This window comes from Panthera uncia, chromosome B4 (genome assembly GCF_023721935.1).
Source record: "Panthera uncia isolate 11264 chromosome B4, Puncia_PCG_1.0, whole genome shotgun sequence".
NCBI classification, from domain to species: Eukaryota; Metazoa; Chordata; class Mammalia; order Carnivora; family Felidae; genus Panthera; species Panthera uncia.
The window spans coordinates 89,932,878-89,960,239 of NC_064809.1; the positions used below are offsets into that span (position 1 = coordinate 89,932,878).

Below are 27,362 nucleotides of genomic sequence, written 5' to 3' on the forward strand. Positions count from 1 at the left end.
GTTGGAAGGAAGGAGCTTTTTCTTTTTCTTAACAAGAGCAGTAGGAGAGACCATTTTCGTTGTCGCCTGACTGGGCTTTCCCATTCTTCTTTTAGAAAGGCCTGTTAGCTAGCTCCAATTCCAATTAAACAGATAAAAACGTGGGTACTAAAGCAAAAGATTTGGTATCTGATCTCCCACTGCTGTGTGTGTCTATGTGTGCGTCTGGAAACAATAAAATACACAACTGCAGGATTATTAAATCCATAAGAGTTGACTACAGAGGATAGTCCTTTAGGTAATCTGAATAAAACGAGTAGGCCTGAATACAATCGTTGGTCGTTGACCTTCCTTGCTTTAGGGAGCTAGCTCTTTCATGCACTGAGGGAGCCAGCAGAGACTCCGCTGCCTTCAGAGGATGAGACTACCATCATTCTCAAGGATTAGCGCTAGGAAATCTCTATTACATCTCTGCCAAGAACACTAACTGATCCGCAATGCGCCTGCCCAAACCGCAGCAGCCAAGCTCTGCAGACATCCCACAACAGCAAAAAGAGCTGCAAGAGGAAATCCGAACCCGCGGCAGAAACCAACGGCGCGGGGAGCTAAACGTTTTATCCACCACAACTGCCTCGCTAGACTACAAATCCCGGCATCCACTCCTCTCACGGAAGCCAATGAGGAAGCTACAAGTTCCTTCAGCCAATCACATCCTGACTCAGTGTAACAACCCCGACTGCATTCTGGGATTTGTGGTTTTCACGTGGCAACACTATTCCCCCGTGGTGAAGGCGAAGTAGGCCACGCGTCCGATTCGAAATGAAAGCTCCTTTTAATAATTCTTATGTTGGTTGCCACGCTGCATCTTAATTATCAGTACTCTATCGCCTTATACTCCTTAAGAATCGTACAGAAAAAAAAAAAATCAAGTTATTCTCATATTACAGCATGCTCTTCCCCCTCACCCCCCCCGTCCTTTAACCGTCGCTTTCAAGTCTCGCGAGAACAGCCCCTTTTGGTCGTTGTCATGCTTTCTGAAAGGCGGGTCACGCGAAGACTGACGGAGTCTTCAGCCAACAGGATTGCCTTTTAACTAGCGTCTCTACAGCGTGCGTGGGGAGACCTTCGTGAACCCTGACCTCAGCTTTCCGTGGCGTCCCGCGTTCGCCGCCCCCGCCCCTGGAGCGAAGGAGGCGGGTTTTGGCCTCTTGCCCTAGGGAGCGAGTGCGGAGAGAGTGGGAGCGAGACGGATCCGAGTAGAGGCGTCTAGCTCCCCGGAGAGGCCCTGCTGTATTCCTCGCTGCCCATGAGCTCGTTCTCCTGCGAGCAGCGCCGTCGTTAGGCCGGCCCCGAAGCCTCTGCTTCCTCCGGGACAGGCCCGCTCCTCGCCGAGGAGGAGGCAGCCTGTCGAGGCGCCTCCCTAGTCCGCGTCGGCGTCGCGCTGCGACCCTGGAAGCGGGAGCCGCCGCAAGCGAGAGGAGGAGCCCCAGCTACAGCGGCGCCGGCAGCGGGCAGCAGCACCAGCAACGCCAGCGGGCGGGATCGAGGCCGTCAACATGGCGAGCGCCTCGTACCACATTTCCAATTTGCTGGAAAAAATGACATCCAGCGACAAGGACTTCAGGTGAGGCCGAAATCCGACCCTGCGCCCACCTTGGGGTGCCCCATCCGCGGCCCTGGCCCTCACACAGGCCTTGCCCCACCCCTTTGGTCTTGGCGGGTCCCTCTGCCTTCCCGAGGTCTCCGGCCCACCACCCCGCTCCCGCAGGCTCCTGTGCGCTCCCACCTTCCAGCCCCCTCCCCCCATTCTTTACTCTAGGCGGTTGCCCGCCGCTGCTCTGAGGCCCCTTCTGCGTCCCCAGACGCCGCCACTGCATTCCCTGCCCCCACCCCCAATCCCGAGACATGATTCTCGCGTCCCAGGTGGCGTGAGGGGGCAAAATCACCCGCCGTTGTGGGGAAGGGAGTTGCTCTAGGCTTGGGGACCCGGAGGCCGGGCCTACCGGCCCGCCCGCCTCAGGCACTAGGCCGCCCTGCTCGCTGGGGCTCTGGCTGCTGCCCACTCCGGGCCCCAGGTGCCGCCTCTTTTCCCGCAGCTGGGAGTGGGCCTAGGTGCATTCAGCTTCAATGATGTGCTTGTTTTGGGGCGGCTGTTCCTGGATTGGGTTATAAACTTTTTCTTTGGACCATTCCTTTCGGGAAGGTGGGAAGAAGGGGGTGGGGTGGAGGGGAGCCCGGCTGGGGAAACTTGACTCGCAGGGTTTTCCCGCCAGCGTCTCTTGTCATTTTTCCTTGTCAGGTAAAAACTAAGCAGGAATTGGGGATTCCAGTCTCATTTCCTTATATCCAGAATTACTGCCAGAAAGGTGAATTCCTGAACCTTAAACAGAAGAGTAAAATGAGCAAATGGATCTTACTGATAGAAGTTTTCAAATACGAGGGTGGTGAATATGAAGCCTCATTTATTAGCAGTTGTGTTCCAGAAGACTTGTACAATCGTTTCCAAACCTTGTAGCATGCATATTGAAGAAATATTATATTTTCACGGGTTATCTTGGTTTCTCTTGGTTTCTCTCTCTCTCTCTTTTATTTTTATTTTTTGCATTACAGTAATTGTTGGATTTCTTCCTTCCTACCTCCTATCCTTACTTATCACAGAATAAATAAGCTCCTGGTCTAAAAACAAGCTTTATATTTCTTTGATACCTGTTTTGTTCTCTAAGGCTCGTTGATTGTGTTTTGTGTGCATTTTAAAGAAAAGAACAGATAGTCTTCTATTAAAATCGTGGCTGAAGTCAAAGTCTTAAGGCTATAAGTTATAAGTCTACACAAGTTTTATGTAGATATGAACAGTACCCTTTAACACCTGAAAACCCATCCAGACCTTATCTGCCAGGAAGAAATTTCCCCATTTGTGAAAAGAGAACCATGAAAAATGTAATGATCACGTTCCTAATTAAATTGATGTGCTGGTGTATTCAAATGGCCAGTGAAATACAGTTCTGGTTCTGTGACTTCAAAGCCAGAAATGAATTTTTTTAAGTTTTGCTACCTAGGGAGTTAAGTATTGCATTTGAAACTTTTTAAACCCTGTTTGCTAATACCGAAGATTTTAGTGTTGTGACTTTTTGGAAGAGACATGTTTGTTTTGGGTAGTGTAGATCAAAATCAAGATTATTGGAGAAAATAAAAGTTTTTGGTTTTTTTGTGTTTTTTTTTTTGCTTTTTTTAGAGTTAGAATTCTGTTTACTTCCCTTTGGAGCTTTGCTTGCTCCCAGTGCAAGACACTGAAATTGAAATACATATTTGGGTGATATGTACACACACACATTTAAGTGTGTGTGTGTGTGTGTGTGTGTGTGTGTGTATTCATACTTACGGCTGTGTAGAGTGTGTGGTGAGATTTGCCCCCTTCCCATTTCTGTCAGTTTGGCTCATTCTGTAAAAGTACTCAATATCATTCTGATTGTATGCAATTTCGTACTAGAGGTAGGTAGCACTTTCCTATAATGGCACTGTTTTGGTCAGCCAGTGAGACTTGTGTATGGGTAATATGTTTGGTATAAACAAATCAAGTCATGTGAATGTTGCATATGTGATTTTTGACTGAAGATACTTAAATTTCTTATAAAGATAATACATACATGCTTTCATGTTTTCATTTTTAAATAAACTATATGAAAGAAATATTGCTCTGATGTTAGGTTATAGTCCGTGTTGAACTTGATAAGAATTATCTACCAGTTTCAGCCAGAGTAAATCAAAACACTGCTTGGTGGATTATTCTAAAAGTGTAATATTGATATATTTCTAATAGTTGGTGAACATTATAGAAAGATAAGTGTGGAAACCGTGACTTGAGCAATTTGACATTAAGATTTTTTAAAAAAAATTTTTAATGTTTATTTTCGAGAGAGAAAGAGACACACACACACACACAGAATGTGAGTGGGGGAGGGGCAGAGAGAGAGGGAGACACTGAATCTGAGGCAGGCTCCAGGCTCTGAGCTGTGATCACAGAGCCCGACGTGGGGCTCAAACTCACGGAGTGTGAGATCATGACCTGAGCTGAAGTCGGACGCTTAACCGACTGAGCCACCCAGGTGCCCCTTGACATTAAGATTTTTATTAACTCTGTTCTAAAGACATGTCTTATGTTCAAGCCATCTAGTTAACAGACAAGTCTTTGGAACTAAAGCACTGTGTATATTAAATTACAGATATTTAACAGATTGATTAAAATAGTGAGCACTTGAAGTCAAGTATTTTGAACATTTTTCTGTATAATTGCAGTACAGACATTTGAATGTATGTGTTCTATTTTAAAATTATGCCTTTTAACTTCTCACTTGAAATTTATTTTGGTATAAATATCATACTTTGTTGCTACATGTTTTAAAATATCTACCAACAGAAAGATCTTGAGGACAAAGTTAAAAGTCTGGAATATCAAACATGTGCAAGGGCACTTAGCACTACTTGTGCTAAGGGCAGAAGAAAACAATGCTATATCTAAAAGGAAAAAAAAATTATTCTCATGGTGGAATCCATAGAGAATATGACCTGCTGGTCACAAAATATGGGTTCTAGTCATGGGTTCTAAGGAGTCTTTTCTGTGAACCATCTGTGAAATCTTGGGCAGGCTACTTTATTTGGGATTAAATTTTCACTTTGTACATGAGTGATTACAAAAGGTCCCTAATACGCCTGAAATCTTAGGTCTCTGGATAACTACATAGTCCATTCATGTAAAGAAATGGGTATAGGCTTCAAAATTTTCAGATGTCAGCATTTTTAAAGAATCATTTTGTAAGATTTAAATCATGGGTTCAATTGGGGTGGGGGGGTCTAACGTCCTTTTCTTTCGTGTTTTAGTATTCTGTATTCTTTGAAGGTGGTATCTTTTTTTTTTAATGTTTATTTTTGAGAGAGAGTGAGCGCACCAGCATGAGCTTGAGAGGGGAAGGGCCAGAGAGAGAGGGAGACACAGAATCTGAAGCAGGCTCCAGGCTCTGAGCTGTCAGCACAGAGCCCGATGCCGGGCTCGAACTCACAAACTGGGAGATCATGACCTGAGCCGAAGTTGGACGCTTAACCAACTGAGCCACCGAGGTGTCCCTGAAGGTGGTATGTTAAGGTTTAGTGCCAGTAGTTAGGTAATTCTGTAGATAACAAAGTGAAAACTTTAGTGTTCATGAATCATGTGAATGCTCCACTTATGAATATTAATGTTGAAAATTCAGTGAGTTGAGGTAACTAAAGTTTTGCTTTTATTTTCATATGCTTCACCACTAACTGAATTATGGTATTACGAGGAATCAAGAGCTAAAGAAAATTTACCATTATTTTATTTTTTTCTACATAATAGTTAACATTAATGCTTACTGTCGACTTCGTACACTTGATCCTAATTATCTTTATTATGATACTAGTAAAGTGAATACTAACAATCTCTCTTCCAGTTGAGGAATCTTAGATGTGGTGATATTAATTAAGTACTTGCCCAAGGTGGGTTAGACATTAGATCTGGGATTTCCAGACACCCCCAGAGCATGAACTCTTAGCTACCATGTTATGTTACTTCTCCAGAATTTTGACTAGGGTGCATTTAAGACTAAGAACTTAAATATCAGTTCCTTCTCAGGCTTATGGAATATTTTGTGCTAGAAGATGCTTTTAGTAATTCCCTGAGAAGGACTACAGAATGTTTAAGATCTAGTGCTTGCCCTCAGTAATACTCCATGCTTGTGGAATGGTTAAGACATTTTTATAAAAAGGTGAAGAACCCAGGGCAGTATGTAGTTATTAGGCTTAAGTGGCAGAGAAGATGAAAGCCAGGAGGTTGATGTTCATAGAGTGATCTGAGCTAGGCCTTGAAATTGTAGGTAGAGAAAATGAGTATAAGTATGAAAGCACACTGTACAAAACTCCATTGGGGGAGAGGGAGTAGGTAATTTTGACTGGAGCTAGGGGTCAGTATTGTGTAGGGAACTGATTGAGGGTGGGGACCTTGTTTCACTGAACTGAATCCTGTACTGTTTTGGCCTTGCGGGTTCTTAATAGGTGCTTGTTTTAGTTGAATTGGATTTTAATTCCAGAGTTGAGAGAAAAGCATGTAAGGATTTTGGGAAATGTCTTCCAGAAACCACTGTAAAATCTCCCAATCTTTTTTTTTTTAAATATCATTTGATACAATTTAAAATAATTTTGTAGTGCATTGCAGAATTTCCTAGCTTGATAATGGTTTATGTTACCAAATTTATTTATTTATGTGTTGTTTTGGACATTAGAAGGTATTTTCTCTTGGAAACTTTAAAATGCTAATTAATAAAAACCTCAGGTCTGGTATGGAATCATAGCCTTTCAGAGCTGGAAAGGACCGTAGAGGTCTTACAGCTGAAAGTACTACATGGGCATTTACAATAATGTAACAATAAATACTAGCTAGGTTCTCTGGACAACTTGTACTTGTAGAAAAGTAAGTTTAATCAGAAGAAATAGATTTGTAGAGGTTAAGAAGGTGATGTCTGGGCACTTTTTACGTACTTTGCTGGTTGATGGCAGTAAGCTACTGGATTTCACTTATGTGATTTTTCTTGATAAAGGTGTACTGCTAACGCTGATTATCAGCAATGATTAAGGCTCACCACTGAAAAATAGAAGAAAGACCTCATTGAGGAAACTGGGAAGAAGAAAGAGTGCTAAAAATTAGTCTTATTTACATGAACAATACTAAGACTGTCCTAAATTCGTGTTCTAAGGGAATAAATAAGAAAAAATGAGATAGTGGTAAGTTCTTTGAAAGATAATTGGTTCACTGCATGATGCACTTGGCCGGTATTATTTAGCTTTCTTTTGGTAACAAGGGTAAAATTGTGTTTGTACATGAGGGGAGGGTTGTGAGAGCTGCTCATTGTGCAATACGAGGTGTCTGTTTCTACCACTGTTTCTACATCTCTACCTTGGATTTACTAGAGATGAATTAATCACCTCAAGGAACTTTCAGTTCAGTAGAACAAGCCAGGTGTTCCTAACTGCAGAGCCTGGCACGATTCCTAATGATGGTACCCCCCAACTGCTTATTGAATAATGAATGAAATGGCACTGCCTGTAGGTTACATCCACCTAGGACTCCTGTAGAAGCCTGGAAGTTAACGTTCTAACTTCCCTGTCTCCCGTCTTAAGCCATTTTTATTCTTATTTTGTCCTGTTAGATTACCATCTACCAGATGGCCCAATTTGGAAAACCTTGATGTCACCCTTCTACCTTTCTCTGTCTCATTTAGTTCCCTGATGAGTATTTCTCAAATTAGTCTTCCTGTCTCAGGCCTCTTTTTAATCCAGTCTGTTGGTAACTCTTCCACTGGAGTTTTCTTTCCTAATGTTACAGCTGATCATTGCCTTCCCCACTAGTTCCCATTGACTGCAAGACAAACTCTAAACTCCTTAGCTGTTGCCCACCTAAGATCACCGATGCTACTTTTCCCCAAATTTCTAACAAGCTCTATGTAACTAATTCAGTGGATATTTTCTTTGTTTATCTACTTGATATACAAGGACTGTTTACCACTTGTTACTCCTTGAAATTCTCTTGTAGAGTCATCCCTGACACAGGTTGGGTTTATTACCATTACAGTGAGGGAGAACACACACTATGCGAAGTCTCAGTAAAAAGATGTTGGGTCCTATTCATTTGGGTAATTTTGGGAAGGGTCTGAGGAAGTGGAGTTTCACATTAGATTGGATTGTTGGAAAGTGGGGCAATTCCATCATTTGACATCCTAATACACGGAGGGCAAGGCTAAAGCAGAGGCAAAACTAATTGGTGAAGAAGCAGCAGTCACTTAATGAGTTAGAAAGGGGATGTTCCGTATTTTGTGGTAAGTGAACTTGTCTGAGATGGATGTTCTATGAGGTTGTTTATGTACAGGAAAACAATATGTTTTAGCTGTAAGCATCAGATTGGTTTGAAATAACATTGAGATAGAGGTATAAGCCTCAGATCAGTTCCTGAAGTGCAGAGCTACAGTTTTTTTCCTTCTCAGTCCTCACTTTTGGCTGCAGGGCATTGATTTATGGTGTTCACACCTTCACTCTTGCCGAGATTTTGTTGATTAGGATTCTGAGGAATGGACATTCAGTGTAGTCTGTAGTTGAGGCAGGTTTCTTAATCGTTTCTCCTGTTGTAAGGTGAGTGGTTGAACCATCCAATGTGGCAGTGGCTGTTAAATCACAATAAGACTCCTGAAGGGGTACGTACCTGACTGTAACGCCCAAGTCCTGTGGTTTTCCTCCTCCTTCTTTGCCCATTTTCTAACTCATCCCTTACCATCCCCATATCTAATCCATTTCAAAGACTTACTTTAACCTTTTAAATCTCAAATGATTGGTTCTTACTATTCTCATTAGTTAGTACTATAAAGTTACTATGAATGTTGAATTAGTGATTCTAAGCCTTCTAGAAGTACAGTGGTAGGTTCCTGTGAGCCTCTAGTCACAACATTTTCATAGTTGGTTAGCTCATAACCTTGTTTTGTGTATTCCTGTTTAAAGACACCTTATTTAAACTATGTTGTTGATTCATTCACACGTGCTCACGACCAGCAGCACTAACTTCATGCTTGAAAGAAGCTTATCTAATACATGTATTTTTTTCTGGAAGATACATCACAGCCTTGTAGTTTGGTAACACTAGACAGTACTTCACTATGCTTGGGGTTCATTTTAAACAGCAAAATTACTAACAGAAAGCACAAACATGCAAAAGATGTGGCAATACATAGAGAAGAGGATACTCTACAGTGTGTGAGCTGAAACAAGAATGCATTTACTCTGCTAATAATGAGGATCGATTGTATGTCCAATTTTCTTCCTCCATTGATTGTCATAACCCTGATTCTGGCTACCATCATTTCTCACTTAGACTGCTGCACTAACTCTCCTAACTGTTCTCCATTCAGTTTGGCTGAAGGAAGCTTGGTTCTCTCCAAACTCTTACCATAGTGTATGTAGCTGGAGTAATGTTTCTGAAATGCACATTTAATCATTTCCATAGTCTCCCCATCTCTACCTCAGATGCCTTTCAGTAGCTTCCCATTGCTTTTCAAATAAAGACTAAAATCCTCATAAGACCCCCAAATCTCTTTAACCTCCTGGTCCTTGCTTACTTGGCCATCTCCCTGCTCCCCTCCCAAAAAAAAAATTTCCTGCTCGTGCTTCAGGTCTCACTCTTCCCTGGTGCACAACCCCCAATGCAGTCTACATCAGGTTATTTTGTTATACCATTGAGTTCTCTTTGTGCCATATTCCTTTCCTTCCCTTCTTAGCATTTATCTCTGTTCATAATTACATATATAATTAACCCATATATGTAGTTTTTTTTTAATTAAAATGTCTCTATTTGACTATTGTAAGCTTCAGGACCGCAGAACTATGTGCTTTTACCATCTCTTGTTTATGCAGAGCCTAGCATAGTACCTGATACATCATAGGTTCTCACTACATAGTCAATGAGTATATAAGACCTTTCTTATCCTGACCTCAACCTACATTTCCGTCTTCTTCCTGTTAGGTTTCTATCTGTGTCCCAGCCATTCTTAACTGCTTCTTGGCCCTTCACTCTGAAGCGTTACATCCCTCAGCATTGCTGTTGGTGCTACCAACCCCACCCCCACACTAACACAGACAAAAATGAAAATTTTAAATCCCAAACCAGCTTTCCCCATGCAAATTAACACTCAAAGGTGTTAATCCTTTGAGATCCAAACCAATAGTCCGTTCTTTGGTGTGATGATTGTCAAATGTCCTTGAGTATTTTTCAAAATCTGTAAGATTGGGATTTGTACATTTACCTGTCTGCCGTATTAGATGAAAAGGTTAAGAGGAAGGGACTGAGTCTGTTTTATCATCTTCGTTCTTAGCACCATACCTAAAATAGTAAATGCTTAAGAGACATTTTACAAATTGTCTTTTGAATCTGCCATGGACAGATTTTAAGCTCGTCAAACAACTTTCTTATAAGATGATTTATAGTGCAAATTTTTATATCAAATTAACAGGAAGAAATTCTTAGAACCTTCTGGTTTTGGGGTCACCATAAAAAGTAACTTTTGGTATAACTTAATACTATTTCAATCTGTTTTTTCTCATTTGTAAAAATACCTGTTGGTAATTTTACTGGTGCTTATTTCAACTTTAAAAAAAAAGTTTAACCATTAATCATAGGTTTTAATTAAAAAATACTTCTATTGAAGTATAGTTGACATACAGTGTTATATTTCAGGTGTATGACATAACGATTCGACAGTTTTAATTTTGTACATTACACAGTTGTCACCATAAGTATAGTCACTATCTGTCATCATACTAAATTATTACAATATTGACTATATTCCCTGTGCTTTACTTTTCATCCCTGCCATTTATTTCATAACTAGAGTTTGTGCCTCTGAATCCCCTTTAATACCCTCTAGGTCCATATATGCTGTTGAAAATGACAAGATTTCATTCTTTTTTATGGCTGAGTAATATTCCATCATTCTTTATCAATCAGTGGACAGTTAGGTTGCTTCCGTATCTTGGCTATTATAAATAATGGTGCAGTGAAGATAGGGGTGCATATATCTTTTTTTTTTTTTAATTTGTTTAATGTTCATTTATTTTTGAGAGAGACAGAGAGAGAGGGAGACACAGAATCTGAAGCAGGCTCCAGGCTCTGAGCTGTCAGCACAGAGCCCGACACAGGGCTCGAACTCACAGAGTCTGAGATCATGACCTGAGCTGAAGTCAAACGCTCAGCCAACTGAGCTTCCCAGGTGCTCCGTGTATATATCTTTTTGAATTAGTGCTTTTGTTTTTGGGGGGCAGATACCCATCAGTGGAATTGCTGCGTCCTATGGTATTTCTATTAATTTTTTGAGGAACCTCCATACTGTTTTTCCTAGTGACTATACCAGTTTGCGTCTTAACCATCAGGGCATGAGGGTTCCCTTTTTTCCACATCCTTGCCAATACTTGTTATTTCTTGTATTTTTGATATTGGCCAATCTGACTGGTGTGAGGTGATACCTTGTGGTTTTGGATTAATCATAGATTTTTGAAAATGAGTAGACTCCTCTGAGGTCAGGAGCCAAGGTTTATTTACTTTTTGTCCTTTGCTCATAGTCCAGCCTTTGTAGCATAATAGGCAGTGAATAAATAAGTGGTAAATAAAGGAAAGAACCTGTGTACCAGTAGACTCCCTTCAGAACCATAAAACAACTTTTTGCCTTTAGATTATTTGCTTTTTTACCTAAGTTGAAGATTGCCATATTCTCTTCAACCAGATAATAAGCGTTTCAGGGGTCTTTAGAGCGCCTAACTACTAACTACTGTCATTTTATTTCATGGATTTTATGTAAGTTGAATGGCTAAGATGTTAAATGGCTTAAGGTGTGTAGAGTGCCTGCATTAGTATGCTGCTCATTTTTGTTTTTTATTTTCTAGAATATCGTGTGGTTTTGATTTCATTTGTCATCATATAAAATGGAGAGGAGCTTCCAATTAGAACTGTGTTCATTTAAAAAAAGTGCATGCTTACTTTACCTTGTGTAATGCCAATTTGAACACAGGCTTTTCTTTATAAGCTGTTTTATAAAACTTGCTAAGAATTGTACTTGCATTATAGTTTAAAACTTTGTCAAATCAGCATTAAGTGAATGAACATACTAACTCCTTAAATTCCTAAATAAGTTGTTTTGCTAGTCCTTATCCCATAGTTTATTGCCTATATTGCCAGACTATCTGTGTAGCTATTTATCATTTCAGCTCCAATAGTTGTGTTTTTTAATTGACCTAAACATGGATTTGACATTTCTGTACGTAACATAAAATAACTACACTTTTCCTCAAACTGGATCTGGTTCAAATACAGGAGAAAAGCATTAAGTAATTGTTATTTAAGTAAGGTTATTTCAATAAGTAGAGAAGAACCAAGAACTATGGGAAAAATTCATTTGGCCCTTAAACAGATTTGAGAGGCTTTATTTCAATGTGATTATATATTACTACGAGAAATTACTTTTAAGACCATTGTTTGGTGAGGTATATGAGGAAAAAATCTGAACATCTGTTTACCTTATTTTTATCTCCTGTTAACCCTTTACTTTAAAGCTGAGATTAGACAGTTGATCAATCTGGGTTTTTTGTCAGACTATTCAGTATTAAACTTGTCTGTGGCAGTGGTTTTTGAGTGGTTTTTGAGGAGATGTCAGATGGAATGATGTTCTAGAATCACCTCTTTATCATTTTGAAAATACACCTGATACCTTGTGATGGGAGGTGGGGTAGAGGTGAGAATTTGTATTTTGGAGGTTTCCCAGTAATTTTGTAATGTGTGACCCACCTCCGTGCCCCAACACACATAATATTAAACAAGAAGGTATTGTTAATGTTTGTAGTTAAAGGCTTCCTAGATAATATTCAAACTGCATGCAAAGAAAAAATAAAGGCACCTTTCTCCTCCTGGAAGCAATGATGCTATTAATTAGAATGAAAGAGCATTCACTGTAGGTCCTGTCAGTAACTTAAAACAGGACTAACCTGGAGGAGAATCTTTTTTTTTTAATTAATGCTTAAAAATGTTTAATTACCAATCAATTTAATTTTTTGATAGGTTTATGGCTACAAATGATTTGATGACAGAACTGCAGAAAGATTCCATCAAGTTGGATGATGATAGTGAAAGGAAAGTAGTGAAAATGATTTTGAAGTTACTGGAAGATAAAAATGGAGAGGTACAGAATTTAGCTGTCAAATGGTAAGTGTTTTTTTACTTGCTTCCCACCTCCACCACCCCATTAAAAAATTTAGTGTAATAGTTGGTAAATTATCTTAGTCTTGTGCTGTGTCTTTCTGTAGTTTTCTTTAGGGTTTGCAGGTGAGTCGTGGGTGTTTAATGTTTGTAAGTGGTACATACACACTTCTTAAAGTTTCTATATTGACTAGATGTGGCTTTTTATGGTATTTATTATTTAAAAAAATTTTTAATGTTCATTTATTTTTGAGAGAGAGACACACACAGTGTGAGTGGAGGAGGGGCAGAGAGAGAGAGGGAGACACAGAATCCGAAGCAGGCTCCAGGCTCTGAGCTGTCAGCACAGAGCCCAACGTGGAGCCTCGACCCTTATACCTAGAGATCATGAAGTTGGACACTTAACCGACCGAGCCACCTAGATGCTCCTATTTATTTATTTTTAAAGTTTTGAGAGAGGGAGGGAGGGAGGGAGGGGAGGGGGAGAGAGAGTGGGAGAGAGAGAGAATTCTGTTGGCATGGAGCCCAATGCGGGGCTCAAACTCATGAACCCTGAGATCATGACCTAAGCTGAAGTTGGGTGCTAAACCGGCTGAGCCACCCAAGTGCACCTATGGTACTTTAATTTGTGTGAAATATATATATGAAACTTCAGAAAGAGTGGTTCTTTCACTTGTTTGACTTGATTTTTTTTTAGCTGGGTTACAAGGCCTCCCTGCCTCTATTCATCTCTGTATGAAAATTTAAGAACCAATGATCAAGGGAAATAAAAAATAAGAAGACTTCGTAAACAATAGCAGCAGTTAAAACCATAGTTAGTCCAAATTAACAGTGATGACACAGCAGTTACAAGAATTGTTCCTAAAAATTGTGGGAATTCCAATTGTCTTTGTGTACAGTGCAGTAGGAGCATCTAATTGGGCATGATATTGACAGTTTGACTCTTACTTTTAGTAATCAGGTACAGAATTTGAGTTCTCAGTAAATTCTGTTAACAAATAGTTTAATTTATGCATATCAAATACTAGAAAACCTTAACAATTTACATAGTAAGGTATTAGAAAGTATAACGTTTAGTTTCATATGACAGATTAGGGAATTTTGTCATTTTGTATGCCCTATGATAATTAGGCATCAGTTTAAATAAAGCATTGTCTCATGATTACTTTTTTATTGCATTTTATTTATAAAGGTTTTAAGTTTGTTTTAGGCTAAGCTTTTACATACTTGCTGTAAAAACAGGCAAAAATGTGAGAAATCATTGGTCATCATAGAATTTCTAGACCTGCAGTACAATTTTCTTTAACTTGGGACATTTGCAAGTTTAAAATAAAATGTGTCTTCAAAAGATAAGATGCAGAATAATGTAAATGAGTATAATTTACTTTAATCATGATTTTTTATCTTTTATTGTTTTTGTCTGTGCTTAATAAAATTAAGTTCTGTTCAAAATATATGCTGAGCATTTACCAGCTTTTGAAAGTAGTGTTTGTCCCAGGTTGAGAGTTGAGAGGTACATAGCTCTTACTTGGATGTATCATTAGGAACCTGAGCTTTTGATGTTTTGAAGACCTTTTATACTTAAAATTAACAGGTTGGGGGAAGAAATGACATATGTTCAGGAAAAAAGAAAGGAATTAAGATGTAAACAAAAGTAATACAGTAGGAGATAAAACCCAAGAGTGATTCTTGGAGGAGGGAAAATCACAGTAGGTAAATTACTAAGTAGCCTTATTGAGAATTTGGGAAAATTGTTAAAGAACCTATCACCCAAAAGAAACTCAGGCCCAGAAATCTTTCACACAAGTCTTTGAAACCTCAAAGAACAGATAATTCCAGTACAGAGAGTTCTAGGACTATTTCAGAACATAAAGTATGAAAACTTCCCTGTCTTTTATTTAAACCCAACTACTGATAACAAATCCTGACTGAAGATAATACTAAAAAAGAAAGGTACAAACCATTTAAATGTTAAAAGTATAATCCAACAATATAGTAAGTGTAATAGACCACGATCAAGTGAGATCAATCCCAGGAATATGAGGACAATTCAGTATTATGTGCTTGATCAGTATATCTCATCATGTTAACAGATAAGAGGAAGAAAAAACAGTTGTCAATGCACTGGTAAGATTCAGCATTGACAATTAAAAAACAACAACACAAAACACAACACTTAGGTCAACAACAACAACAACACAAAACAGAACACTTAGTTAGGTTACTTAGTGTAATTAGAGGAGTGAAACACCTTCCAAAGACCAATATCCTACTTAATATGTCATTGGAGTGAAGAACAGGTCAGGTCAGGGATGCTTTATCTGACTAGGGAAAATTCACTACCTGTTTCAAGGGAAACATTTAATAACATGGAGTTGACAAGACCTTTTTTAGCATTACAAGTACACAAACATATACATTCATACCTCAGCCCAAAAGCCAATAAATTACCAGATACCTTTACACTAAAATCAGCTACAAAGCAAAGATGGTCTCTATCTCCACTAGATTCTCTTTGAAGGTATTAGTCACTGTAGGACAAGTGGGTAATAAAACTGGACACGTAAGAATTGGAAGAGGTACATGGGAACGTGGGAAAAATCAAGGCAGTCAAAAAAATTTAACGCAAATAGGAAGAATTCAGTGAAGTAATACGATGTGAAAGTAATGAACAAAAATCTGTAGCTTTCATATAAGCAAGCAGTAACCAATTGGAATATCTCATGGAATCAAATGTTCATTTATTACAGCAACAGAAAGACAAAATGCCTAGGAATGAAATGTAACAAGAAATGTGAAGTGGTGACCTTGAGTAAGGGTATTGTATGGTGTATGTAAGGTTATAGTTTTATCTTTTTCAAAACTTAAGGAAAACTTTAAAATATTTTTGACCCCTAACAAAAATGTACTTGGAATAAATGGAAAGACATTCCATGACCTTGGATAGGATAACTCAACAAAGTTGTTGGTTCTCTCCAAGCTTAGTGCTAACTTACTTGTAAAAATCAGTTATTTCCACAAGCTAGACAAGTTGATTCTAAAGTACATTTTAATAAATATTTTTAAATTTTCTTTTAACGTTTATTTATTTTTGAGAGAGCACGAGATGGGGAGGGGCAGAGAGAGAGGGAGACGACGAATCTGAAGCAGGGTCCAGGCTCTGAGCTGGCAGCATAGAGCCCGATGTGGAGCTTGAACTCATGAACTCTGTGAGATGATGACCTGAGCCGAAGTTGGACGCTTAACCAACTGAGCCACCTAGGCGCCCCATTCTAAAGTATATTTTGATGGGAGAGGGAAGGAGGCAGGTGTTTGCCAAGAAAAGTCTGAAAAAGTATATCAGTTGCTGAAGTTGGAGAGGTATTGCTTAGCCCTACTAGATATGAAGAGACTTATGTTTCTCTAAGCACAGTAGTGAGGCATTAATGGACAAATGGAGTAAAATAGAATAGAAACTACGTGATGGAAAGTTGAACTTTTTTTTTTTTTTAAAGACTGGTTAACCATTTGAAAAAGATAAAATTGTATCCTTATCTCACATACAACATTCCTACTTAAGGTCACCATTGTTTTGTTTACCTTAAAGTAGTTTTGCCTGTTTTAGAACTTCATATAAATGGAGTTATACAGTATGTCCTCTTTTGTGTCAGCTCTTCTCACTCACCATATCTGTGAGATTCATCCATGTTGAGTGTATTAGTATTTCTTGACTTTTTATTACTGGTTAGTAGTCCATTGATATCTATTTATGTATTTGGTTTCTTTCTTGGGTTTGGCTATTTTGAATAGAGATAAAATGAACATTCTTGTATGAGTCCTCTTTAGGATATAGGTCTTTCCTTACGGATAAATACCTAAGAATGAAATTGCTGTTGTCCATTTAGATTTTTAAGAAACTGCCCAGTTGTTTCCCAAAGTATTGTATCATTTTACACGAATGTCCCAGTTGTTTCCACATTCTCCTCAGCGTTTGGTTTTGTCACTTTTTAATTTTAGCCATTCCAATAAGTGTATAGGTGTAGTTTTTTTGTTTTTGTTTTTGTATAGGTGTAGTTTTAACTACATGTCCATGATGACAGTGCTGTTTTGTGTTTGTTATACTTTTTTTTTTTTTTTTGCTGGACTTTTCCCAATTGAGGCGGGGAAATATATGCAATTCATATATATACATATATTTTATATTTTCTCCCAACTTGATAAGCTTAAGTTTTTAATTTTAGTTTTAAATTCAATTTTGTTTGATAATTTATAAATTAATTTTAACTTTCATGGTAATTGTTTTCCCTATCATAAGAAACCTTAGTTTTACCTTTTGTTGCAACAATTTTCTCTTGTTTTTTTCTAAAAGCCTAGGAGTTTCAGCTTTTACTTTTAGTCCTGTGATCTGTCTTGAATTTTTTGTGAAGTAAGAATTGAGTTTTTTTTGTTTTTTTTTTTTTTAATTTTTTTTTTAACGTTTTTATTTATTTTTGAGACAGAGAGAGACAGAGCATGAACGGGGGAGGGGCAGAGAGAGAGGGAGACACAGAATCGGAAGCAGGCTCCAGGCTCTGAGCCATCAGGCCAGAGCCCGACGCGGGGCTCGAACTCATGGACCGCGAGATCGTGACCTGAGCTGAAGTCGGCCGCTTAACCGACTGAGCCACCCAGGCACCCCTTGAGTTTTTTTTTTTAATTTAATTTTTTTAATGTTTATTTAGAGAGAGAGCACGTGTGCAAGTGGGGGAGGGAGAGAGGGATACGCAGAATTGAAGCAGGCTCCAGGCTCCGAGTTGTCAGCACAGAGCCTGATGTGGGGCTTGAACGCAGGAAATGCAGTATCATGACCTGAGCCAAAGTCGGATGCTTAAGCAACTGAGCTCCCCCAAGTTCATTTTTTTCACATAAATTTCCAGTTGCTGAAGCAACATTTCTTGAAAACACCTTCTTTTCTCTATTGAATTGCGTTGATATCTTTGTCAAAAATCATTGACTATTAAAATGTGGGTTTATTCCGAGGCTCTGTTGTGTTTCTGTTTGTGTATTCTTTTGCCAGTACAAAACTGTTACATTAGTGTAGTGTGTTAGTCAGCCTTGCCACTATTGACTTTTTGGGCAGATAATTCTTTGTTGTGAAGAGCTATCCTGTGCCTCCTGTGTACTGTAGGATGTTTAGTAACATCGTGGCCATTAGCCACTATTTGCTAGTACCATTCATTCCTTCTTCCCCCGGGAGTGACAACCAAAATGTCTCCAGACATTGGTAGCTGTCTGTTGGAGGGTAAAAATTGCCCTTTGTGCAAAAATGCTGGTATAGATCTGTAGAAGCCTGATGTAAGGTAGTGTAAGTTCTGTAGCTTTATTCTTCCTTTCCCAAGAGAACTTTGATTTTTAGTTGATGGTTTTTATTTTTGTTGTTTTGAATTTCCATGTAAATTTTAGAATCAGTTTGTCAATTTCTCTTCTTCAAATAAGTTTGCTCAAATTTTGATGGGGATTGTGTTGAAGCGATAGAGATTTCTGAAGAGAATCAACATCTTAACAATACTGAGTGTTTTCACAGGGAACCATAGTATCTCATACTTACCTGGTTAATAGTAGTTTTTGTTAATTCCTTGGGATTTTCTACCTAAACAGGGGTCATCAGTGTCATCGGTGAATATCCTCTTTCAGTTCTGATTTTGATAATTTGTGTTTTCCCTTTTTTTTTCCCTCAATTCATCTAATTAGGGATTTACCAACTTTACTTACTAAAGAATTAAGTTTTGTTAATTTTCTCTATTGTTTGTTGCCTATTTCATAGATTGCTTCTCTTTTACTATTTTCTTTTCATCTTCCTTTCACATTTTTAAGCATTTAAAGACATATATGTGCCTCTATTTACTTCTTGAGCTACATTATACAAATTCTGGTAGAAATCTATCTTTTAAGATTTTATTTTTATTTTATTTTTAATTTTTTTTAATGTTTATTTTTGAGAGCAAGAGAGAGCACGAGCAGGGGAGGAGCAGAGAGAGAGGGAGACACAGAATCCGAAACAGGCTCCAAGCTGTCAGCCTAGAGCCTGACGTGGGGCTCGAACTCACAAACCATGAGATCATGACCTGAGCTGAAGCCGGACGGACGCTCAACCGACTGAGCCACCCAGGCACCCCAAGATTTTATTTTTAAATAATCTCCATATCCAATGTGGAGCTTAAACTCACAGCCCTGAGAACAAGCGTTGCATGCTCTACTGAGCCAGCCAGTGCCCCTAGTCTGAAACATTTTTAATTCAGCGTGATTTTTCTTTGATCCATGGGTTATTAGAAGCAATTGTCAAATGTTTGGAGGTTATCTAGATGTTTATTTTTACTGGTATCTAATTTAATTCCATTTTGGTCAGAGAACCATACTCTTTAAAATTTCAGGATGTTTGTTTTGTCTACTTACTGAGGTTTCTTTTATGGTTCAGCGTGTGGCACGCCTTGGTGAATGTCCCATCTATACTTGGAAGAAAGTATATTCTGCAGTAGTTGGGTATAATGTTTTAGAAAGGTCAGGGTAGTTGATAAGGTTCAGATTTATATCCTTTGTGATTTTTTTTGTTGTTGTTGGTATTAAATACCGAGGAGTGTTTAAGATTTCCAACTATGATAGTTTATCTTTGATAATCAGTTTTTGCTCCCATGTATTTTAAAGCTATATGACTTAAGGGCATATACATTTATAATTATGTCTTCTTGATGTTTGACCTTTATGGGCATAGAATGTTTCTCTTTAAATATACCTTATTGTGAAATATATTTTCTCTTATGTTAATATGGAAAAGCCACCCTAGCTTTTTTTCAAAGCTTTTTTAAAAATGTTTTATTTACTTTAGAGAGAGAATAAAAACAGGTAGGTAGGGGAGGGGCAGAGAGAGGGAGGTGCCGAGGATCTGAGGCAGGGTCCGCACTGAGAGTAGTGAGCCGGATGTGGAGCTCAAACTCAGAAACCATGAGATCATGACCTAAGCCGAAGTTGGACACTCAACTGACTGAGCCACCCAGGAGCCCCCACCCCAGCTTTTTTAAGATTAGTGTTTGCATAATGTATCTTTTTTTTATTTTTCAGTTTAATCTGAATCTGTGTTTTTATCTTTAAATGCTGTGTCTTGTAGACAGCAGATAGTTAATTCTTGCTTTTTTTTCTTATTGTTTCATGGTTTTTGCCCTTTAATAGGAGTGCCTTTGTAGTCCATTGACATTTATTGTAAATAATTGATTTGTTTGGATTTAGGTGTGTGTCATTTTTCTTATTTTGTTTTTGTTGTGTTCTGGGTTCTTTTTTTTTCCCCTGCCTTCTTTTGGGTTAATCAAATATATTTTTTAAAAATGTTTATTTACTTTTGAGAGAGAGACAGAGACAAAGAAAGAACAGGAGTTGGGGAGCAGAGAGGGAGACAGAATCCCAAGCAGGCTATGCACTGTCAGCTCAAAGCCTGACTGGGCGATCTCAGGACTGCGAGATCATGACCTGAACTGATAGGAAGGGTTGACACTCAACTGACTGAGTCACCCAGGCGCCCCTGGATTAATCAAATATTTTATAGCAACAGTTCTTAAAGTTTGATTCAGGGGACCTTGGAACATCCCATGACCCTGAAAGTGTCAAAATTATGTGAATAATTCTAAGGTGTTATTTTCCCCTTGGCTCTCCATTTTCTTTTAAGTGCATGGTTTAATTTTCCAGAGGCCACATGACATGTGATATCACAACAGACTGAATGCAAAATCAGATAATGAGATCCATTTTTTTAAGCGCAAACATATAAAACAGTGCTATTATTCTCACCTTTTTTGAGAGTATAGTTTATTTTCATTACTTGTAATTTTTAATATGGTATAAACATCGACAGATACAGTGCACATAAAAGCTCTTTGGGATCTTGATTGATTTTCAAAGTGTTAAAACCAAAAAGTTGAGAATTGTCACTCTAGGGGTTATAAATTGCATCTTAAATTTATGGCAATCTATTAAAAGTTAATATTGTATAGTTGATATAAATTATATAAAAACCTTGAAACATTTTTCATTTACTTTCTTCCTGTATTTGTGCTTTTTTTTTTAAATATATGTATGTGTGTCTATAATACAATATTATAGTTTGAAGAAAAACTATATAGTCTTTTTAAATTTTAAATTTATTTATTTGTTTTTTAGTACTCTATACCCAGTGGGAGGGCTTGAGATCAAGAGTTGGCATGCCCTACCACTGAGCCAGCCAGGTGCCCCATATAGTCTTCTAAATATAGCCTTTTATGTTTACGCACATTTACATTTCTAGTAATCTTTGTAAATCTGAGTAACTATCTGGTTTAATTTTTCTTCAGCCTAAAGAACTTTTCTTTGGCAATTCTTATAGTACAGGTTTGGTGGTGATAAATTTTCAGCTTGTGATAATAAATTATCTTTACAGTTTTAAGGAATAATTTCATTGGATTTGGAGTTCTAGGTAGATCTTTCTCTGGTTTTAGTTACATCACTATCTGGCATTCAAGTTGTTGTTTTCAAAAATACAGTTTTAGAGAGTTGACAGACATTATTGCAGAAGGGTTAGTCCAACAAAACTATTTTGCCATTGCCAGAAGTTAAACTCTTTAAATTCCTTTTTGGAATCCCTTTTATTTTCACTCTTAATGTTTTCATTGTTTCACCTGGGTCTCTACATATATGCCATGTCTCTTTTGTCATTGCCATCATTTTGGATTGGACTGTTGTTGGAGAAATCCAATCTTCCTGATTGTTTTTTGTCCTCCTAATTCTCCAAATTGCACTGCCTTGGACTTCTCTAGTCAAGTAGTTGACAGCTAATTGAGCGTCTGTATATGAAACATTGATCTGACATTTATCAAATTAAACTATTTTTATCATGTCATGTATGCTTGACAAAGTGCACTGGCTCCCAATTTTACCACATCACATTTAAATTTGCTGGCCTGACTTTAAAGGTTTCCATAATGTCTCAGGGGCCTACCTTTCCTGTTTTCTTTTATGTGTATTTTGTATCAAACAGTTCTTTTCACCCCTCATTTCTTTCAGTATGCATTCCACTCATTCTGTTCTCTGATCTTTCCATTTGAAATGCTCTTCTTTTTTTAACAATATTCCATCAAAGTCCAGTACCTAAAAATCTGTCCCTAAGGTTCAGTCTCCTGTCCTGTAAATGCTAATAACATTGAATTTAAAAGTTTTTTTTTTTTTTTTTAAGAAATTGTGTAGAGTAGTGAATGCCTTCATTTCTCAAGTAGTTGTGTGAATTCCTTATCAACCAGTGGTAAATGTATGGAGATAGGAGCCATACTTTTCTTATTCAGTATAGTCTTGAATACAATGGCTCTTAAGTGAAAATTCATGCACCAAACATCTACTATCTTAAATTCTGTGGGAAGCATGCAAAGGAAGAACTTTTCTTCATCCTCAAACAGTTGACCTGCATGCAAACCTATAATAATAGTGTAAGATACTAATATGGAAGGAATATACAAGGTTCTTTGGGAAGACAGAGTAGTACTAACTTTTTGCAGCAGATTATTTAGTGCTTTAAAAATTTAAACAAAATAAGAGGGATGTAAATTTTTTTGGTTCACAAGATAGAGTTGGTGATGATTAGGAGGAAGGAAGGGTTAAAATTGGCAAAGTGAAATATTGGATGGCATTGCTATTTCATTTAAACTGTAGAATCCCTGTTAGGAGCAGACTCCTAATTAGCCTTTTTATTACTAAAAAAATGTGTTGTGTATTTGAAGGGTTGGGGGGGTGGTAAGCATCTTGTTTCATGATACCATGGTAGAAATCAGTGGGGAGATGTGGGAAACCCATCAATCAAATTTGTTTTAAACCCTTATTCATATACTATCTGTGATTCAGGCATAGTGTATTTGCTTTGTGCCGGTAGTTGCTAGGCAGAAGAAATTCTTTTACTTGTCTATTTTTCTGTTTTTGTATTTAATGTAAATTAAAAACTTTATTTTCTATTTTATATTACAGTCTTGGCCCCTTAGTGAGTAAAGTGAAAGAATACCAAGTAGAGACAATTGTAGATACCCTCTGCACTAACATGCTTTCTGATAAAGAACAACTTCGAGATATTTCAAGTATTGGCCTTAAAACAGTAATTGGAGAACTTCCTCCAGCTTCCAGTGGTAAGCAAGAGCACCATTTTCTTCCTAGTTCCTTTTTACTTGGAGGTTTTTGCCCTCCACCTTTTTTTTCTCCTGGTCAGGGAGGGAGAGCAGTGCCTGTCAAAAGGTCTTTGTAAAGATCCCATTGAACAATCAAGGGAAAAAAAAAGCCTGGAGTCCTATTTTTGCTTAAAAATAAATTCAATTTTCAGTTTTAAATGAATATCTTTTGATTGAATTTAAGTATCTTGTAGGAATACCAAGATTTTATATTGTTGTATGTACCATAACTACAGAATAGAGTTAATGCCAACCTATGCAATGAGGGAAAAGATAACCAAAATTTTGAGTTATTTCTGATTAGTTCTCTATTTTCAGTATTAATTTTGCTTTGTATCAAGATTTATGATGTGTAATACTTAACACCATTAAAACAGCTGTGGAAGAGTTGAGTTTACTAGTATCTTTAAGGCTGAATCTACAGCTACCTTGGTAATTTAAAACTACAATTAATGAATTTGTCTATTAATTAGATTTTGGTCTCTGGCACAAATATTTAGGTAATGCAGATTTTAGAATTGGTTTTGACTACTAAGCTATCAGCTAAAATCAGCAGGCTAAGGTTTTTGATAGTCTGATTCACAGATGGGGAGAAATTATTACCTCCCTATTTCATGGAAAGATGGAGACTGGTGGTAATGTAGTCTAAGTGTGTAGGTTTTACTCCTTTACTTAACAAGTATTTATTAATCATCTCTACTAGCTACCATGCTAGATGATTCACGTGTATTATTTCAGTTAGTCTAAAGATCAGCCATATGGGAGGTCTTAATATTTCCAGTGTATTGTTGAGGGAACTGAAAGAAAGACTAGGTTAATTCACCCAAAGTTTCGATTACCTGTTTGGGTAAAGATTCAAATCCTCCATTATCTTTTAATCCAAAGCTGATGCTTTTTCTACTGTATCTTACCAGTTTGTCCTTACTCTTATTAATTATTTCAATAAAATATCTCTTATATTATTACATTGATTAATTATGTCAATAAAATATCTCTTGTATTAGTTAACACTGATAATCATCCTTAGTTCTTTTCTCTCATTGAAACATGTTTTAGTTGGTTTCTGGTTCTAACAAGAATTCTAACCATTTAGATTATTTCTTGTTCCTTTTTTTCTTCCACTTGCCAGTAACAATACAAATCTACTTCAGAATAGTAATAACCTTGATTTATGAGTTCTTTGGAACAGCATTTCTACTTCATAATGAAGTTTTGGGATCTTTGGATTGGAGTACGAAGGATCTTATTTTAGGTTACAGCTCTCTCTCTCTCTCTTTTTTTTAAGAGACCATGTTAGGTATTGGAGATTAGAATATATTTGGTTTTTAGTTCACAGAAATTTTAAAATATCTAGGTTACTAGTAATAAGAGTATTCAAGTAGAAGAATAATCATTTCTGCTTTCCAGTCTAGAGGTGCAAACACTTATAGCCATTACTGGCTCCACAGGCGAGTCATTTCTGTATATAGAAGTAGTTGTCCAGGAGAGTCTGTTGAATTGGTATTGTTTTGCCATTGTCGTGTACTCCTTCTGCAGTTATTATCTCTTATTCTTGTTTATGTCTAATAAATTATTTTATTGGAAAACAATCTGTTTTGGAATACATATTTTTCTGACATGAATGTCTTGAGTCAGTCTTGATTATAATCAAGTTTTGAGTTGTTGAATATCTGGTAACCACCATAAATACAAGGTGGAATCAACATACTTACTTGCCTTGAAATTATAATTGGTTTATTATTTATGCAGGCTCTGCATTAGCTGCTAATGTATGTAAAAAGATTACTGGACGTCTTACCAGTGCAATAGCAAAGCAGGAAGATGTGTCTGTTCAGCTAGAAGCTTTGGATATTATGGCTGATATGTTGAGCAGGTAAACATGGCTGTGATTTATATTACTTGTAATACAAAAACTGTGCATTTATTAAAACGCCTTTTGATAAAAATAAAATTTGGCCTAAAATTGTTCATGTTTGTTTATTTTTAATATTGTTATTTTTTAATTGTTCATATTTAAATTGTGGCTGTTTTATAGATATGTGGTTAGGGGTAAGAGGAGAAATAAGCTAATTATTTATCATGTAATACTGCATAGCAAGCATTTTTTGTAGTTTTGAAAAGTAATTAAATTTGTCATTTGAATGTTTCATCACAGTTTTTATAGTTTTTTACTCTTATATTTTGAATATAATGATCTATTTAGATAAGAGTTGTGTGGGTAGAAGTAACAAATTTTCCAGTTAAAATAATGCTGGTATACATTTTAGCACCCATGATTATACTGCATGTTTTGGGAGGAGGGAGCTTGACTTTGTACATTTGTTCCGTGTTTGCTTTCATCTGGAGGTCAAACTTGGGAAGATAGGAAGATCTAAGCAACTGTTAGGGGGAATATACCTTAAAAGACCTGTCAATTTCATTTTGTCCCTAATTCTCCAAATCATTATGTCTTCATTGTATATTGTTTTTGCCTGATCCACTGCAACTTGAAAATAATCAAATGCCTTCGTCTGGTACATACTTATAGTGAAAGGTAAGAGCAGTCATCCTGGCACACACAAGAGCTTATATGGTAATATAGGAGATAAGGACAAAAATGACTACAATGTAAGATTGAATGAGACTAAATACTGAAACTATTAAGTGTATTTTTGGGTTTAAAATGGACGATTCCAAGATTCCAAGAAAGATTGGCATTTGAATTTAATTTTGAAGAATGGATAGGACACTGGTGTATGTGCCCAGGCTTAGAATATATTAGCATTAAGTAATCTTGGAGTTGGGAAACATTGTATTCTTGTTTTCCATCATATATGAAATGAATAGAAGAGTAGTAGGAAATCATTTTCATAGGTTGTGGTTATGTTGAAGAGGGTGAGGGATTTATACTTAATTTGGTTAAGTAGGAACTATTCAGTTAGACTTCTTGTCCTGTGACTGGATCAGTTGCAGTGTCCTGGCACATAGATGCTTAACTGCTATTGACTCCTTGAACTGCCCATGTGAAATGATTTAGAAGAGAGGGTTGAATCAATAAGATCAATGCAACTTTGTATATAGATGTGTTGAGGAAGGCAGCAGGGATAGTCAAGAGATGCTGAGATTTTGAGTGTTGTGAACTCCCAAAAAGCTATAATAGAGAAAAAGCTATTAATAGAGAAAACAATTAGAAATCTGGGAGGGGGAGAAAGGGACAAGACCATTGGTTTTTTCATGTATTCTCAAGCTTGTTGGTTGGATAGGGATACAGTTCTAGATTCCAGAAGGGAATTTTGGGATACAAATTTCAAAACTGTATTTACTTAACTTTTTAGTTGGGTTGGTAGAGAGAGTAAGAATTTAGTTTTACTTTAATTCTGAATATGAATTAATGCCTTCTAACATTTTTACTCTTTGACTACATTGGGGTCAGAGGCCAGATATTTAAGTAGTGCTCAAACATCTTGAATTTATTTATTGTTTTCTTTTTTATTTTAAGGCAAGGAGGACTTCTTGTTAATTTCCATCCTTCAATTCTGACCTGTCTGCTCCCCCAGTTGACCAGCCCTAGACTTGCAGTGAGGAAAAGAACCATTATTGCTCTTGGCCATCTGGTTATGAGCTGTGGAAATATAGTTTTTGTAGATCTTATTGAACATCTTTTGTCAGAATTGTCCAAAAATGATTCCATGTCAACAACAAGGACCTACATACAATGTATTGCTGCAATTAGTAGGCAAGCTGGTCATAGAATAGGTAAGAAATATTTAAATACTTTAAAATTTTCTTTAAAGAAAAAAATGAATATTTTTAAGAACCAATATGCTTTTCTTAGGTGAATACCTTGAGAAGATAATTCCTTTGGTGGTAAAATTTTGTAATGTAGATGACGATGAACTAAGAGAGTATTGCATTCAAGCCTTTGAGTCATTTGTGAGAAGGTAAGTCTTAAGATCTCTATTTTTCAAATAAAAATGTTCCCTTAGAGTAATAATTAAGCTCTAGGTTAGGTGGGTGTGGAGAAATGGATTGTTTTGACAGTCAGGATTTGAGTTTTGGATTTCAGATGTATCTTGATTAAATTATTAAGCTGATCATATAGTATTTGAAGTGGATATCATCTTATATTTCAGAATACAGTCTTTATTTTGAAATGTTTCCATTTCATTCTTAGGACTTGAACTTAGAAAGTCATTTATCGTTGTCTTTTAGTGTAATTTGATAATGTGGTTACTATCCTAAAGGGCATTAGGGTAAATTAATTATCTGGCCAAAAATCAATAGTGAATTTTATATCTTTTCAGCAATTGTTGAGGTTTATCACCTCCATTTTGCTAGGACAGTGGATCTCAATTTGGAAACCTTGGTTCTAATAATAAAATCTGCATTTATGTGCTAGAAGGCCATACTGGCTAAGTAGCAGATTTTTT

The 27,362-nt window shown here is 37.2% G+C and overlaps 1 protein-coding gene across 2 annotated transcripts in view; it reads left to right on the forward strand.

Annotated features, from left to right (window-relative positions):
* The first annotated feature begins 1,015 nt into the window (after positions 1-1,015).
* CAND1 (cullin associated and neddylation dissociated 1) overlaps positions 1,016-27,362 on the forward strand; it is a 51,619-nt gene continuing 25,272 nt past the window's right edge. Inside the window, exons 1-6 of one of the 2 annotated variants that reach the window (XM_049627397.1) lie at positions 1,016-1,603; positions 12,632-12,775; positions 22,760-22,914; positions 24,703-24,826; positions 26,432-26,688; positions 26,768-26,873. In XM_049627397.1, the coding sequence (XP_049483354.1) occupies positions 1,536-1,603; positions 12,632-12,775; positions 22,760-22,914; positions 24,703-24,826; positions 26,432-26,688; positions 26,768-26,873 (854 nt within the window). In that variant the 5' untranslated portion in view covers positions 1,016-1,535. Of the gene's footprint in view, positions 1,604-12,631; positions 12,776-22,759; positions 22,915-24,702; positions 24,827-26,431; positions 26,689-26,767; positions 26,874-27,362 lie in introns of those variants that run through there. The other variant, XM_049627398.1, reaches the window with a different exon arrangement.